This window comes from Pectinophora gossypiella, chromosome 14 (assembly GCF_024362695.1).
Source record: "Pectinophora gossypiella chromosome 14, ilPecGoss1.1, whole genome shotgun sequence".
Lineage (NCBI taxonomy): Eukaryota > Metazoa > Arthropoda > Insecta > Lepidoptera > Gelechiidae > Pectinophora > Pectinophora gossypiella.
Genome location: NC_065417.1, coordinates 6,538,354 through 6,551,049, shown reverse-complemented (window position 1 = coordinate 6,551,049; position 12,696 = coordinate 6,538,354). Strand labels below are relative to the sequence as shown.

Here is a 12,696-nt window from a genome sequence, read left to right as displayed (position 1 = left end):
GTAATATTAAGAACATAATGTTAGTAAAAGGATTTTCCGACATTATGGTAGGTAGGTACTACTGACCTATGCTAGAAAGCACAGAAAGCAGACTCCATTTTTATATGTAAATTAACTACTATTCAGCCTACTTTTAGTTGCATCTTCACGAAGAAAATGTAACCTTAAACGTATGTAATGATATTCCAGGTTCGGCTATCCGTCACCGATCTTCATCAACGTGGTTCGCGACCCGGTTGAGCGCGTGATATCATGGTACTATTATGTCCGCGCGCCCTGGTACTATGTGGAGAGGAAGCGGGCCTTCCCTGACCTGCCGCTGCCAGATCCCAACTGGTTAAGAAAGGTGAGCTATTTGTTGATCATCTCTATTTACTGCCATTCTTCTAAAAAAATAATATATTATTTGCAAATACGAAAATATTAAGTTCTGGGGTACGCATATAAAAGTAAGCGCGCAATGCAAAGAAATGTCAAATAGCAATATTACTTTTTTTAGATAAATTGCTTCGATGTGGCCTTTTTAATCCGCCTGTTCTAAATATCCCAAACAGTAAAAAATCCTTTTCGTCGTAAAAGAACAGCTATGTCGAAAGCGCAAGTCATGTTTAAAATAAAGTGGATAGGTACGCTACGCAATTTTAATAGAGTAGTCTACAGTGTTTTTTCGGCCAATTATTGGTTTACACCTTCGATGAGCGTGTTCATTATCCGGCCCATCTACGTCAATTGGCGGATGAGCGTTATCACGTCTGCGCGCCGTTAGCTGCGCGGGCGCACGGCTCGAGATGAAGCGTGTAATTCGCGCGGCGCCGCGTGACCGTGCCGAATTATATAATTGATCGGCATAGTTTGTTTTTACACATCGCACTACTTAATTCCGAAAACAATAGTTGTTTTCATCATTTGCACCTCGTGTTCATTGCGTGTGAAATTTGAAATTTCACATTTGATCGGTCTTGCGGAGTCGACTTGACCATATTATTACGATTATACCATTTACGTTCCAGAATTCGCAAACAATTCTAGATCGACAAGTCAATTGCAGATACCTAAATAAAAAAATAATTATGAGTTCACTTTGAAGATAAAATCTCGAAAAATTAATAGGCGAAAGACGTTATTTGATTTAGATAGTAATCCATAAAAACTTATTGTTATACCTACAAATAAACCGGTTTAAATATTAAATGTAATCATTACGTCACTTATATAAATACCTTCTCGGTAATAGCTACTGGAAGTTTTAGCGTGAGAGGAGACATTGTCAAATGATCCATTGTTATCCTCAGTAGCGCAGCATCAATACAATCTACAGATCAAAGTCATCATTGGCTTTATTGATATCTCCAATCGGATCCCGTTAAATCTCTCCTCCGTACCAATGAGTCGGTCACGACCTGCGATTGTGATGCCCAACTGACATAACTGGAGAAAAAATGTACAAAAATCATTGATCACGATATCGCATTAGAGCAAAAGAAGGCCAATCGATTGAGATGAATAATATAATATGTAGAGGTAGAATAGGTGTATTACTTATAACAATTAAACTTACCAACATTTTATCTAATCATTCTGTTTACCTTAGGAGGTGACACGAACTAGGTACTTATACACTAGGTATTTTTAATTAGGAACGCAGACTAGGTACATACTTTATAAAAAGTATTTTTTCTAAGGTTTGCTAGTTATCGGCTGATAGCATTCAATTACGTCTCGTTTAACGATTCGAATCAGAATCAGAATCAGAATCATTTATTCAACGTAATTATCATGGATAAACTTGTTGAAGGTCAATGTAACATTTTTGAATTTACGTCATTTCGCAAGGTGTTATGGCTGAGGAGAAGAAATGACAAGAAACTGCAACAGCAACACATCTTTTAAATCAATGAGGGTACATTACAAGTTATTTAATAACTAGAGGAACACATTCAATACCAGACATTTAGACTCAGATTAGACTTAGCACTATGCTAGACACACGGCTACCTCGCGGTATAGCTCGTTAATAGCACTTTAACTTGTGTCATAATACTTTATTAATTCCTCAAAAGTAACAAAACTGCATATTTTAGTTACTTAGATGGACTACTTTCGAATGAATTTGTATTATTTCACGTTGACGCAGAATGACTCGTCAATAAAGCGCTCTAACATTTTATATTTTATCTGATTGTCTTGTCTTGACATGTTGAACTTTGCAATGTTTCAATTAAGTTAGAAGTATTATTGAAATGGCTTTAATGGCGGCGAAAATATGAGAAAAAGTCTCTTTATCTACAAAATAAATATGCATTTATTTCGCTATTCTAGAGCGTGAGCACCTATCAATTGTTAGACGCTTGTTTACTTCTTATTGTTGTACGTGCTGAAGTCAAGGTGTACAAAGAAAATAGATGTATTGTGCTTCTTTTGTGACCTAGTATTAGAGTGCAGGTAAATCTTCTCCAATAAAACCTGAAAATCGGATTCTAATCGAAATGAAACGGTTTCATCGTAGAATTCAATCTGGAATCTAGGTAAAGTAGATGGTGTGGTTTGTTCTGGATGTTGTAAATTGGATGGAGGAAATGCCTGTAGGTATATCTAAGAATAGAATAATATAGTTGGATGGTGGTATTGGTGCCGCTGGCGTTGTTTTGACAGCTCACACCAAGTTATTACGAAAATAAATTGTATCGTCTCGTGGGCGCGTCTTCCTTGTTAATCACCCGGACCCATTGTCCGAGACCCTCGCGCCTATAACTGGATACGTCAATGTTTAGATAGTTCGGGGCGGACAAAAAATAAATTAGTTTCGGGTTATTGGCCGCAAAAACTGTAACATTTTAATTAGTGCCACAAAAAGCATCCTGAGTAAGTGGGCATGTTCTTGTCCCACTCGTTCTTTCACTTATTTATTTTTAATATACAAATTGGTTCTGTTATTTTAATTACATTTACTTCTCTTGATGAGGAAACTTAATACCTAAACAAGTTTTGAAGCAAATATTTGTATAATAGTTACGGCCGGCAGTATTTATTTATTAAAAGTAGTTGAAAACTCCATAGACCTAACTAATTCTACTAACCTAGTTCATAATACCTGAGTTCTTGAATAGTTAAGGTTGACTAGTTAGGACCTGTAATATGATAAATCATGGTTCATTTACAGTTTCACCCGCCAATAAGTAGTTTCGAGTTTTGATTAGGAGTTTCTCTTCACTTGATGTGATTTCTAGCATATATACGCAAGAAAGGAAAGGACTGTACACAGTGTACATTTCTGTAACACGGATACTCTGCATAGAAGGAAACTGTCCATAGCTAAAAGTCTCCTATCGTCGTGGAGATCCTTGGGGGAGGACTATGCCCAGCAGTGGGCGTCATACGGCTGATGATGATGATGACTCATCGACACATGTTTCGCACCTCCACGAAGCATCTTCAGAATGTGTTGACCGCCCGGAGTTTATAGGCCGACTCCAGATCACGAGGCCAAAACTTGGGATATGATTCTGATTTGATATCATGTGGAATTTCCTGAATGAAGATTCATGAATTTGCATTGTTACATTTTCAGTCCCATGCTGTATAGAACCCAAGAAAATGAAAATGATAAATTATTAAAAACTATCAATGTAAAGAAAGAGTCGTTAAGTATTTTTTCGATTTAAATTGCAGTGCAGCAAAAAATTCAAAATCATAATTAAACTATTCGTACAAGAAAAGTACCTACCATCGTTTTTAGTACGATTAAGTAGACTTTCTATATTTTTTCGGTACGATATTCCTATACAGGGTGTTAGTGACTGTAACGAAAACTTTAAGCTTATGATTCAGACCATGATTCTGAGTTGATATCAAGTGGAATTTTCTGTCGCAAATTATAGAACTGAAAAGAATTAAAAAAAAAAACTAAAAAAAAACATGAATTTTGCGACGGAATATTCCACTGGATATCGAATCAGAATCATCCCCCTTAGTATTCGTTACGATGTCACTAACACTCTGTGTATATGATGATGATGATATTCCAGGACTTTGAGACGTGCGTGCTGAGTGGCGACCGCGAGTGTCGTTACGAGGAAGGTGTGACCCACGCGGGCATCGGCGACCACCGCCGGCAGACGCTGTTCTTCTGTGGACATGACGCGCCCTGCATGTACGTACTTAAAAATATAAACTTCATTGCCTTGTAAAGGTTCATACATAACGTATCAATTGCCCACCAAGACACATCCATCGCAAGATGAAGTAAACACAACAGCCTAAGATATAATGCTGTTAAGTTGTGAATGAAAGCATAAATCAAATATTTGTTTAAATAAAAACTGCCTTTGTGAGGCGTTCCGGGTACGTTCATATAAGATATGGTACGTATCTTTCCTCTTCCCACAAACTTCGCAGTTTGGGTTATAATCCAATAAGCGTGATCAAAGCGCCTGTTATAAAATATCTAGCAATCGCGTCAGTTTCCATTTCGAATGTTGCTATGAAAGACAAGTCAGGTGGTAAGCGAGTAGCAATTCTATACTGTTGTAGTCTGTAAAAGTAAACTTCTGAAGCCTATTTGCAAGATTACCATTTAACTCATTAAAAGTTTGGTTCTCAGAATTAACATAATAAAAGTTTCGAAATCACAACAATTTTTAATTCCAACATCATATAGAACCCTTATCATCATCTCTTGTGGGCAGTAAAATTGATAACTGACCTTATCACCTGTCAGATATATTATTGTAATGGCTCATAATAACATAACACACAACATAATCTCACGACTATATCCCAATTGGGGTAGTTAGAGATACATCCATGGCAACATGAACTAAAAAAGTACCCACACCTCACTGACCTTTCTGTTAGACCAACGTGATGGTCAGCCGTATCGCCGTCTGAAATGGTCGAGCCAACTGTGTTAGTGAAAACTGCACTTAATATAAATTAATAACTCATTGCTCGACGCTCCTTGTTAGAGAAAGAAGCCGGTAAATCACAGGACCACAGTGAGTTTATAGCTCATAATACATAAACTATGTATATTAATGTATACTAACTCACACTAAAAGGAATATTCTTTTATTTTCCCAGGCCTTTCAACTCAGTGGAGGCGATGCAGCGCGCCAAGCGCGTGGTGGAGGAGCAATATGCGGTGGTGGGCGTGCTCGAGGACATGAACTCCACGCTCACGGCGCTCGAAAGATACGTGCCCAAGTTCTTCGCCGGCGCCTCCGACATGTACTGGAGTAAGTATATTTATTTGAACGGTGCGCTTATAATCTGTCATCATGTGACATTGATGTATAATAATAATATGTAACTTTTGCGGTTACCAATTCCAACATATATACATTTAAGAGCGCTGGAGTGGCTGCGGGTTGTTTATTGAGTGGTCATACCTATGGTTTATAAACCATTTGAAAGTAAATGCCTAAACGCCTTGTATTTTATTTTGCGCAGTGATGCAGATCACCTTTATTGCTAAATAATAATTTATTCTTACTGTTCATGTTCTTCTTTCTTTTATATTTAAATACAAAAAATATGAAAGTTAAAATTACTTAATATTATTTCTATATCTAGGAAACTTTCAAGAGCAAGATTTTCGCTATGTAAATATAATTGTTATAAGAAAACCTTTTATGCTTAGAAACATCATCGACAGCTAACAATAAATACTACTAATATAGATACTTACACTTATCCTTAATTACTCAAATAAATTACTTATATCTTTGATTGATCAACAGAGGGCCTCAATACGTTCAACCGCATCAATCGCAACACGTTCAAGCCGCCGGTCTCGGAGGCAGTGAAGCAGATGGTCCGCGCGAACTTCACGCGGGAGATTGAGTTCTACGAGTTCTGCAAACAAAGATTGTATCTACAACTGAAGGCACTAAGAGACCCCAGTATTGTGCTGCCTACGACCTCGAGGAGTCGAAGGTCGCAACCCTTCGGGCGACTCTAGCCCACACCGCCACCAAGCGGTTCAACACGAGTGAATAATACAATACTGTTTAAAACGTTCCAGGACAGAAGGTCCTCAAGTAATGTCCCGATTAATAGCGTTCTACTGTTAATTATGAATAAAAGGTCAATGCAATGACCTGTAGTCTGTGTTACGGAAGTTGTATAGTACTCCATCAAACTTTTGTGGAGTAAGGGCCAAATCGAACGGCTTAAAAACTTGACAACTGGCAGTCTACCCAGACACCTCCACCAACCTGCAGTGCTATAGCGAGGTAGGATAAGGGGAAGCCTATATCCATTAACATGACCTATATAGACAGAATATTTATACTTTTAATTTAAACAAATGTAAACACGATGACAGTACACTAACTTATATATTGAAGAAATTATCTTCTTCTTCTTCGTCGTTCCCTCACTGCTAAGGATCGCGACCACAGGGTATGGTTTTCCACTCGCTATGGAACAAAATATAGACAGCAGCAATTTATAAAATCATAAAAGCCTTGTTGTTGTAAAAAGGAACGAAAGATAAGAAAGGGCGAAAAGTTAAGTAAATATGTTGTTGTTTATTATACAATACTTACTACTTTTTCAATCACCCTCAATCTTCCATAAGCTCAGCTTACTACTCAGCCTTGGTTTTAAATAAATAAAGAAGTATCATCAGTCACTCGTTTTGAAACGCCCCTAGGATTGCATTTATTGTGTCAACAGTGCAAAGCTTTAACATACTGACATAAAGTAAAAAAGTGTAAAGAATCGCTAGTTGTAATTAAATCGTAGGTAGTTCCGTGAAAAATTTTTCAGTTTCGTGACTGTTGAAGCAAGAAAAATATTCTCATGAAACAACATTATGAGGCTTATGAAACTATACTCTATGTCAATTATAATTAAGAAAAACACGTTTCAGAGTATCAAAAAAGAAACAAAATAGGTGCACGGTAGTGTGTTAGCCAAGTGAAATTTTAAACTAACTACTTTTAAAATATTCTTTCAAGGAATTGAATGAGTATTGGAATTGAGACTTTATATTTTTGTAAGGTTTTATAAATAATAATATTTATACGTATAATGGCTGAGGAAAAGAGTACTTACGTTTTGTTGTGATTGTTGGACGTTTTCCTTCGATGCGTGACTCTACTCGTACTAGTGAATTTACGATACGATAAGTGTGATTTGGTTATTTATTGTTACATTCTTTAACAATTTTATTTTGTAAATTTAAGTTAAGTAGTAGTTTCGGTAGAATAATGAACGAATTACGCAAAAATGCAATATAGTTTACTATTATATTTGATTAAGTTAAGCTAAACTAATTGCCGAGAAGTAACGTAAACTAAAGTTCAATTTTCTAAATTAAAATACGATCTCCTATAAACGAAAACTCAGAAAATGATCATTTATTTACTTAATAATACAAGTTTACACTTCAAATTACAGTCAACAATGTAATTTATCGTATAGTATTTGTCGTGTATCGTAAGTAAAATAACATTGGATTTTTCAGAAGTTGTATTTGAACTTGGTGTTATTTACTAATTTATTTTGTAAATTAATTTACTTGATTAGTTCGAGATTGTCCAATAATTGTGATACCTATAGATACATACTTCGCCTTTGTATAATATGCCAATAAATTAATGTTAAGTGTCTACCTAACCTAACCTGTAAATTAAATCACTGTAATTATGATCTGAGGTTTTTCATTTTTGTTACCCCTTTACAAAGTACAAGATCGCAAAAAAACCATTAAGTAATGCAGAATAATTTACACATTTCTGGGTGATTAAAACAACAAAATTCATTATTATGCACATTATTTTATTAGATATTTATTAATAAAACAAGTGTCAAATAATTATAAAAATTCTTTAGATGGAGTTTCGATTGATATAAAATTAATATGGCCACATTTCAAGAATTCAGGTACATACAAAATAGAAAACGGTCTAAAATTATTTCTAAATATATTGCTTATAAGTAATAATAATTTAATAATAATTTCTAATAGACTCGTTGATTAAAATCTCAATATACCGAATCAACATTATTATCAGTTCTCTATGTCTCAGGAAATCTTCGGAAGATTGAGTTTGATATAAAAATATAAAAGTTTCCAGTTCATAACATTGATATATTTCGATTATATTCTTTTCAAGAAATTCTCATATGGCGGTTTCTTATAACATAATAAATAGGATTCTATCTATCATCTCATTAATTCTTCTCACATAATCAGACATAGATTAAAATTCAAGATTTTCCTATAACGTCTAATAGGAGATGATATACTTTGTCACCTTATTAGCGTACAAACATAATAACTGGCATTTACCTACAGTTCATAGTTATCGTGAGTAAATCTTTCTATCTAGGTGATACTTTTATAATTTGACATACAACTATAAAATAAGGCTAATAGTTTCGTAATAGTATTTTATGCAACAGTTGTATAAGAAGGGTCAAAAAATGCGAGTGGCGTGAGTTGCGATGTGAGCCTTGGCGAACATCGCAATAAGAGACGCCACGAGCATTTTTTGACCTAGTTATACAACGTTGCATACAATACTTTTTCTACGACGACGTAATTTTAAACGAAACACAAAAATTTTCCAATTTATTTTCCAACGCGCGGGAAAATGGCGGCAAATGTATACTTTTTTTTTATAGTATATCTATGGCACCAAACAAAGTAAAGGTGCCAGTTTCCAGGTCAAAAAAAAAAAACAACAACAATGCTTTTTTGGCGACATTATAGTACAGTTACACTTTGTAAACAATGCTTTTATAGGCCATAGAGCGTACACTTTTTCAAAGAGTTTAATTATGTATGTACTTAAATTAGACTTTTTGGTTATTTAAATGCCAGATTAAAGTAGAGGAGTAGAAAAAAAAATGTATTAAAATATTAATATCATTCAGAATTCATCTCTCACTTTATGTACAGTACAGACAACAGTGCGCCTGCGCCGACAGTGTCGCCATCCATTCCGCTCACGTTACGTTTTATTGTCCACCGGGACGATACGCTACAAATAATATTACGAAACGAAATTCGAAAAAATATACACTAACTCGAAACGTGTCGTTGAAATGGCACTCTGTACGAGTCGCTCACTCGTTGATTCATTTATTATCTACGACTATTCTACTTTATATCACAAAAACGCTTTACAAAATTAAGCCTCAACAATTTGGGGCGCCGTGCTTAGTTTCGCCCAGGAGCCGATGATGACAGCTGGAGCAGGCACAGGAATGTGACTAGCAGCGGGCGCCCTCCCCCGGCCCGCGGGGATGCCGCTGCGGAGCCAGCCGGCGCTCACCGGCGCACGCGCCGCGTCAGTAGAAGGACGGGTGCCAGTCCACCGTGGGGTGCAGCGGGCCGCCCGCTGCTCCACCAGAGCCGCCGCCCGCACCCGCGCCCAGCGCCAGGCAGTCGAAGCAGTAATTCGCGCCGCTATTGTTGTCCCAGAACTGCTGGCCTTTACATTGGAACCGCACTGCAACCTCCAGCCGCTGCCCGGACGATATGCACGGCGCGTACAACACGAACTGGAACCGGTCCGAGTAACCATCACAAGAACCCTGCACGTATGTGGCTTGTAAATCCGTGTATGTTTTCCAACGATTCATCGTGTAGCGAATGTGAACAGTCTTATGGAAGTCCAGGTTTCGTACCCGCACGGAGCCGCAGACGGACACGTGTACGCCATCGCAAACGCGGGCGCTCTCCATGCACACGTTCTGCGTCTCGAGTTTGTCGGTGACGTCACGAGGCAGCTGGAACAATGGCACCAGCGTCAAGGTGCCAAACCGCTGTGGCGGTCGTGCTGGCGGAGAATTTTGAACATCACATCCCGATAGGTCGTCGTACGCGGACTTTGGAATCACAGGAATTTCATCCATGAAAGTTTTGACATCCGCTAAGTCTAGGCCAAGAACATCCGCGAAACGGACTATTTTCTTGCGTCCCGGAGTGCCCGGTGGGGTTTTCCCAGTTTTTAATGACGAGCAGCGACGTACCCTCTGGGGCCTGTCATCGTCCTCGTCGTGGTCATCGACATTTGTTTCCACGGATAAGAGGGAAGGTTCGATTTCTGGCACAGGTGATACTTCTTTATCAGCAGCAACTTCACTGGTTATTATTTCTAGAGAAGCGTTTTTCTGTTCGTTAATTTCTGTTTCTATGGTTAAATTTTCAGTCGTTTGCCTAAGTCCGTCTTCTTCGTTTGAGATTTCTGATAGTGACGGAATTTCCCTGAGTGACAAGCTTTCTACTTCTTCGGCAACATCTTCTAGTCGTTTTTCATCGGTAAGCACTTCATCGGACGGTTCACTTTTGGCCGATTCGAATTCTGAATCACTGTCTATAGTAGAACTTAGATTAAGAGGCAAACTAAGGCGATCGGTGTCCGTAACAGGTGACGGCCTTATTGTACAATCGATTTCATCTTGACTATTTTGTCGAGCGCATCCCTCGAATGTGATAGGAGAAAAAAGTCGTTTATCGACATGGCCGTTTTCTCGAGGCGCCGGTTGTAGCTTCACTGGTGAACTGTCCGTATAAAATGCCGTCGAGAATCTGAATCCGTTTTTCTTCTTTTCGGCCTGCTGCTGAAGCATTTGTTTCGCTTGTTCTTTGACTTCTGAATCTGATTCGACATCGTAAAAAGGGGGATCCGAATCGTCAGTGGGGGAACGTTCTGCAAATGGGGCGTCGAATTCATCGACGGGGCTGGAGGGGCTTTCGCATTCGAGCTCAAAGTCGTAGAAGGTGTCGTGTTCGCGCGCGGAGGAGCCGGCTGCGTGGTGTGGGGAGGCTGTGCCGTTGTCGCGCGCCAGCCAGCTGCTCTCGCAGTCCTCGTCCTGTGCAGCGCCGAGGTTGCGCAGGCGCGAGTGTAGGTCGCGCGCGAACGCGGCCGCGCGCCCGCGGCACGACATCGGCAGCAGCGACGACAGCCCGCACTGCGACCCCGCGCGATCTCCGCTCATCTGCGTCTGGAACAACCACGTCACTCACGTTAGATTATGTCCATTACATCATCGTTCCCTTATAAATAGCAATATGTAAGTAACATTCCTTTCGACAACAACGTTTGCTATTGAGTTTTCATACGAAAATAATAAAACTAAATGAAAAAACGAAGTTCCGAGCCAACTATTTGCGAGACTGTTTTGTGCAGACTTGTCAAAATATTGAAAAAATGTCTCGCAGAAAACTAAAACAAATGATTTACGCAAATGAATGACTATTTAGTCGTGATAATCATGACATGAAAGTTGAATGTCAAGAGTGAACGACCTCGATAAGATAACTATTGCACAGCTTCACTATGATCCCTAGCAGTTGTGAAGATAATGAACAAATACTTTGATAAGGACATCAAGCATACAAAAAAAGGTATGATGATTATTACGTGTGTCACTGAATATAATTATCTATGCTATATATAAACCTGTAGGTAAACATGGACTTTATTTTAATTATAGTACGAATCATCAGCGGTGTACTACATTGTCATGCTGTTATCATCTGACGTGCGATCTCTTTTTTTAAGCCTGTTGAAGTAGGTATTTAATTAGGTAATTAATTTTACTTTGTCGCACTGCCATTTTGTAAGAAAAAATATTAGGGCGATGAAGATACGCTACCTACAGCTAAGAACTATCGAAGTCTTAGATACAAATTCAATATGATTATATTAATCATAATCATATATAAAATAGAAATTATATTAATAAATAGTCCAGGCATAAGTAGGTACTGCATCTAGTGTGGCCATGGTGACTGTACTTATGTTCTAGTATTGACCTCTTAGTCCTTCCGCGTACACAAGTAGGTACACGTGTGTGTCGCTCAATATCACATGGAAACTGGGAACTGGAAATCCATTAATCAAGCTCAGTACCTTCCTATGTTACAGGATAAATTACAATTCCATACTAAGATAAACGAGATTTTTTATAAGAACTCGGAGAAAACTCCGGATGGTGTTTATCATTCATCGGCATATATTAGTCATAAATTACATCCGGTTATTGCATATGCCCAGATATTTATAGAAGTATCAGACGTCATATGATATGAAAAATTTGGCAGAAGCGCAGCTGAACCTACCCGGCGGTACTAGGATTGCAATCATATAATAATGTTATGACACTGATGCAAATAATGATTGAGATATAAGTAGACCAAATTATAGATTGTCAGTTTTATAATAAGACTTTTATTTTTAATATCAAAGGCGATAAACAGATAAAACATTTAAAGTCTTAATGTGTCAAGGTATTTCAGAGTTGATTGTGAGAATAGAAAAAAATGCCGCACTATTTTTTTATAATAAGTGCGAAAAATGTTTGAAGAATTCATAGCATGGTCCAAGGTCCTTTAGTCTCCTTAGCAAAACGCGCAAGTAAAAGCTATTTTTTCCTGCAGACGCATCGCGTCCGCTGAAGGTCGTGACGCGACCCATTTGTGAGGTAATGACACTGTCCCAAATCTAGGGCATTGAGACCCGACCTCGCTCTGTGACGTAACATGGTAAAGAACTCCTGCAAGCTTAGGTCTGTATGGAATCTTCTAGAAACAATATGATTGACCTCTTTATTTGCGACTGCAACAACATCCTGAAATGGGGTTTCAGGTCGAGGAAACACCCGATTCGAAGCCACAAACTTTTTCACGAAAACTCATAATCTTTTTCAATAAATAACGCGCTAAAAGATTCAGTA

The 12,696-nt window shown here is 38.1% G+C and overlaps 2 protein-coding genes across 8 annotated transcripts in view; one reads left to right on the top strand and one right to left on the bottom strand.

Annotated features, from left to right (window-relative positions):
* Positions 1–7,656, top strand: part of LOC126372309 (heparan sulfate 2-O-sulfotransferase pipe) — an 82,297-nt gene extending 74,641 nt beyond the window's left edge. For all 5 annotated transcript variants that reach the window (XM_050018003.1, XM_050018006.1, XM_050018005.1 and 2 more), the window contains exons 7-10: positions 190–346; positions 4,026–4,150; positions 5,080–5,234; positions 5,739–7,656. In XM_050018003.1, the coding sequence (XP_049873960.1) occupies positions 190–346; positions 4,026–4,150; positions 5,080–5,234; positions 5,739–5,959 (658 nt within the window). In that variant the 3' untranslated portion in view covers positions 5,960–7,656. The remainder of the gene's footprint in view (positions 1–189; positions 347–4,025; positions 4,151–5,079; positions 5,235–5,738) is intronic.
* A 1,289-nt stretch (positions 7,657–8,945) lies between these two features.
* LOC126372300 (glycogen-binding subunit 76A) overlaps positions 8,946–12,696 on the bottom strand; it is a 67,125-nt gene continuing 63,374 nt past the window's right edge. For all 3 annotated transcript variants that reach the window (XM_050017991.1, XM_050017990.1, XM_050017989.1), the window contains exon 2: positions 8,946–10,962. In XM_050017991.1, coding sequence (XP_049873948.1) covers positions 9,304–10,956 — 1,653 coding nt within the window. In that variant the 5' untranslated portion in view covers positions 10,957–10,962 and the 3' untranslated portion in view covers positions 8,946–9,303. The remainder of the gene's footprint in view (positions 10,963–12,696) is intronic.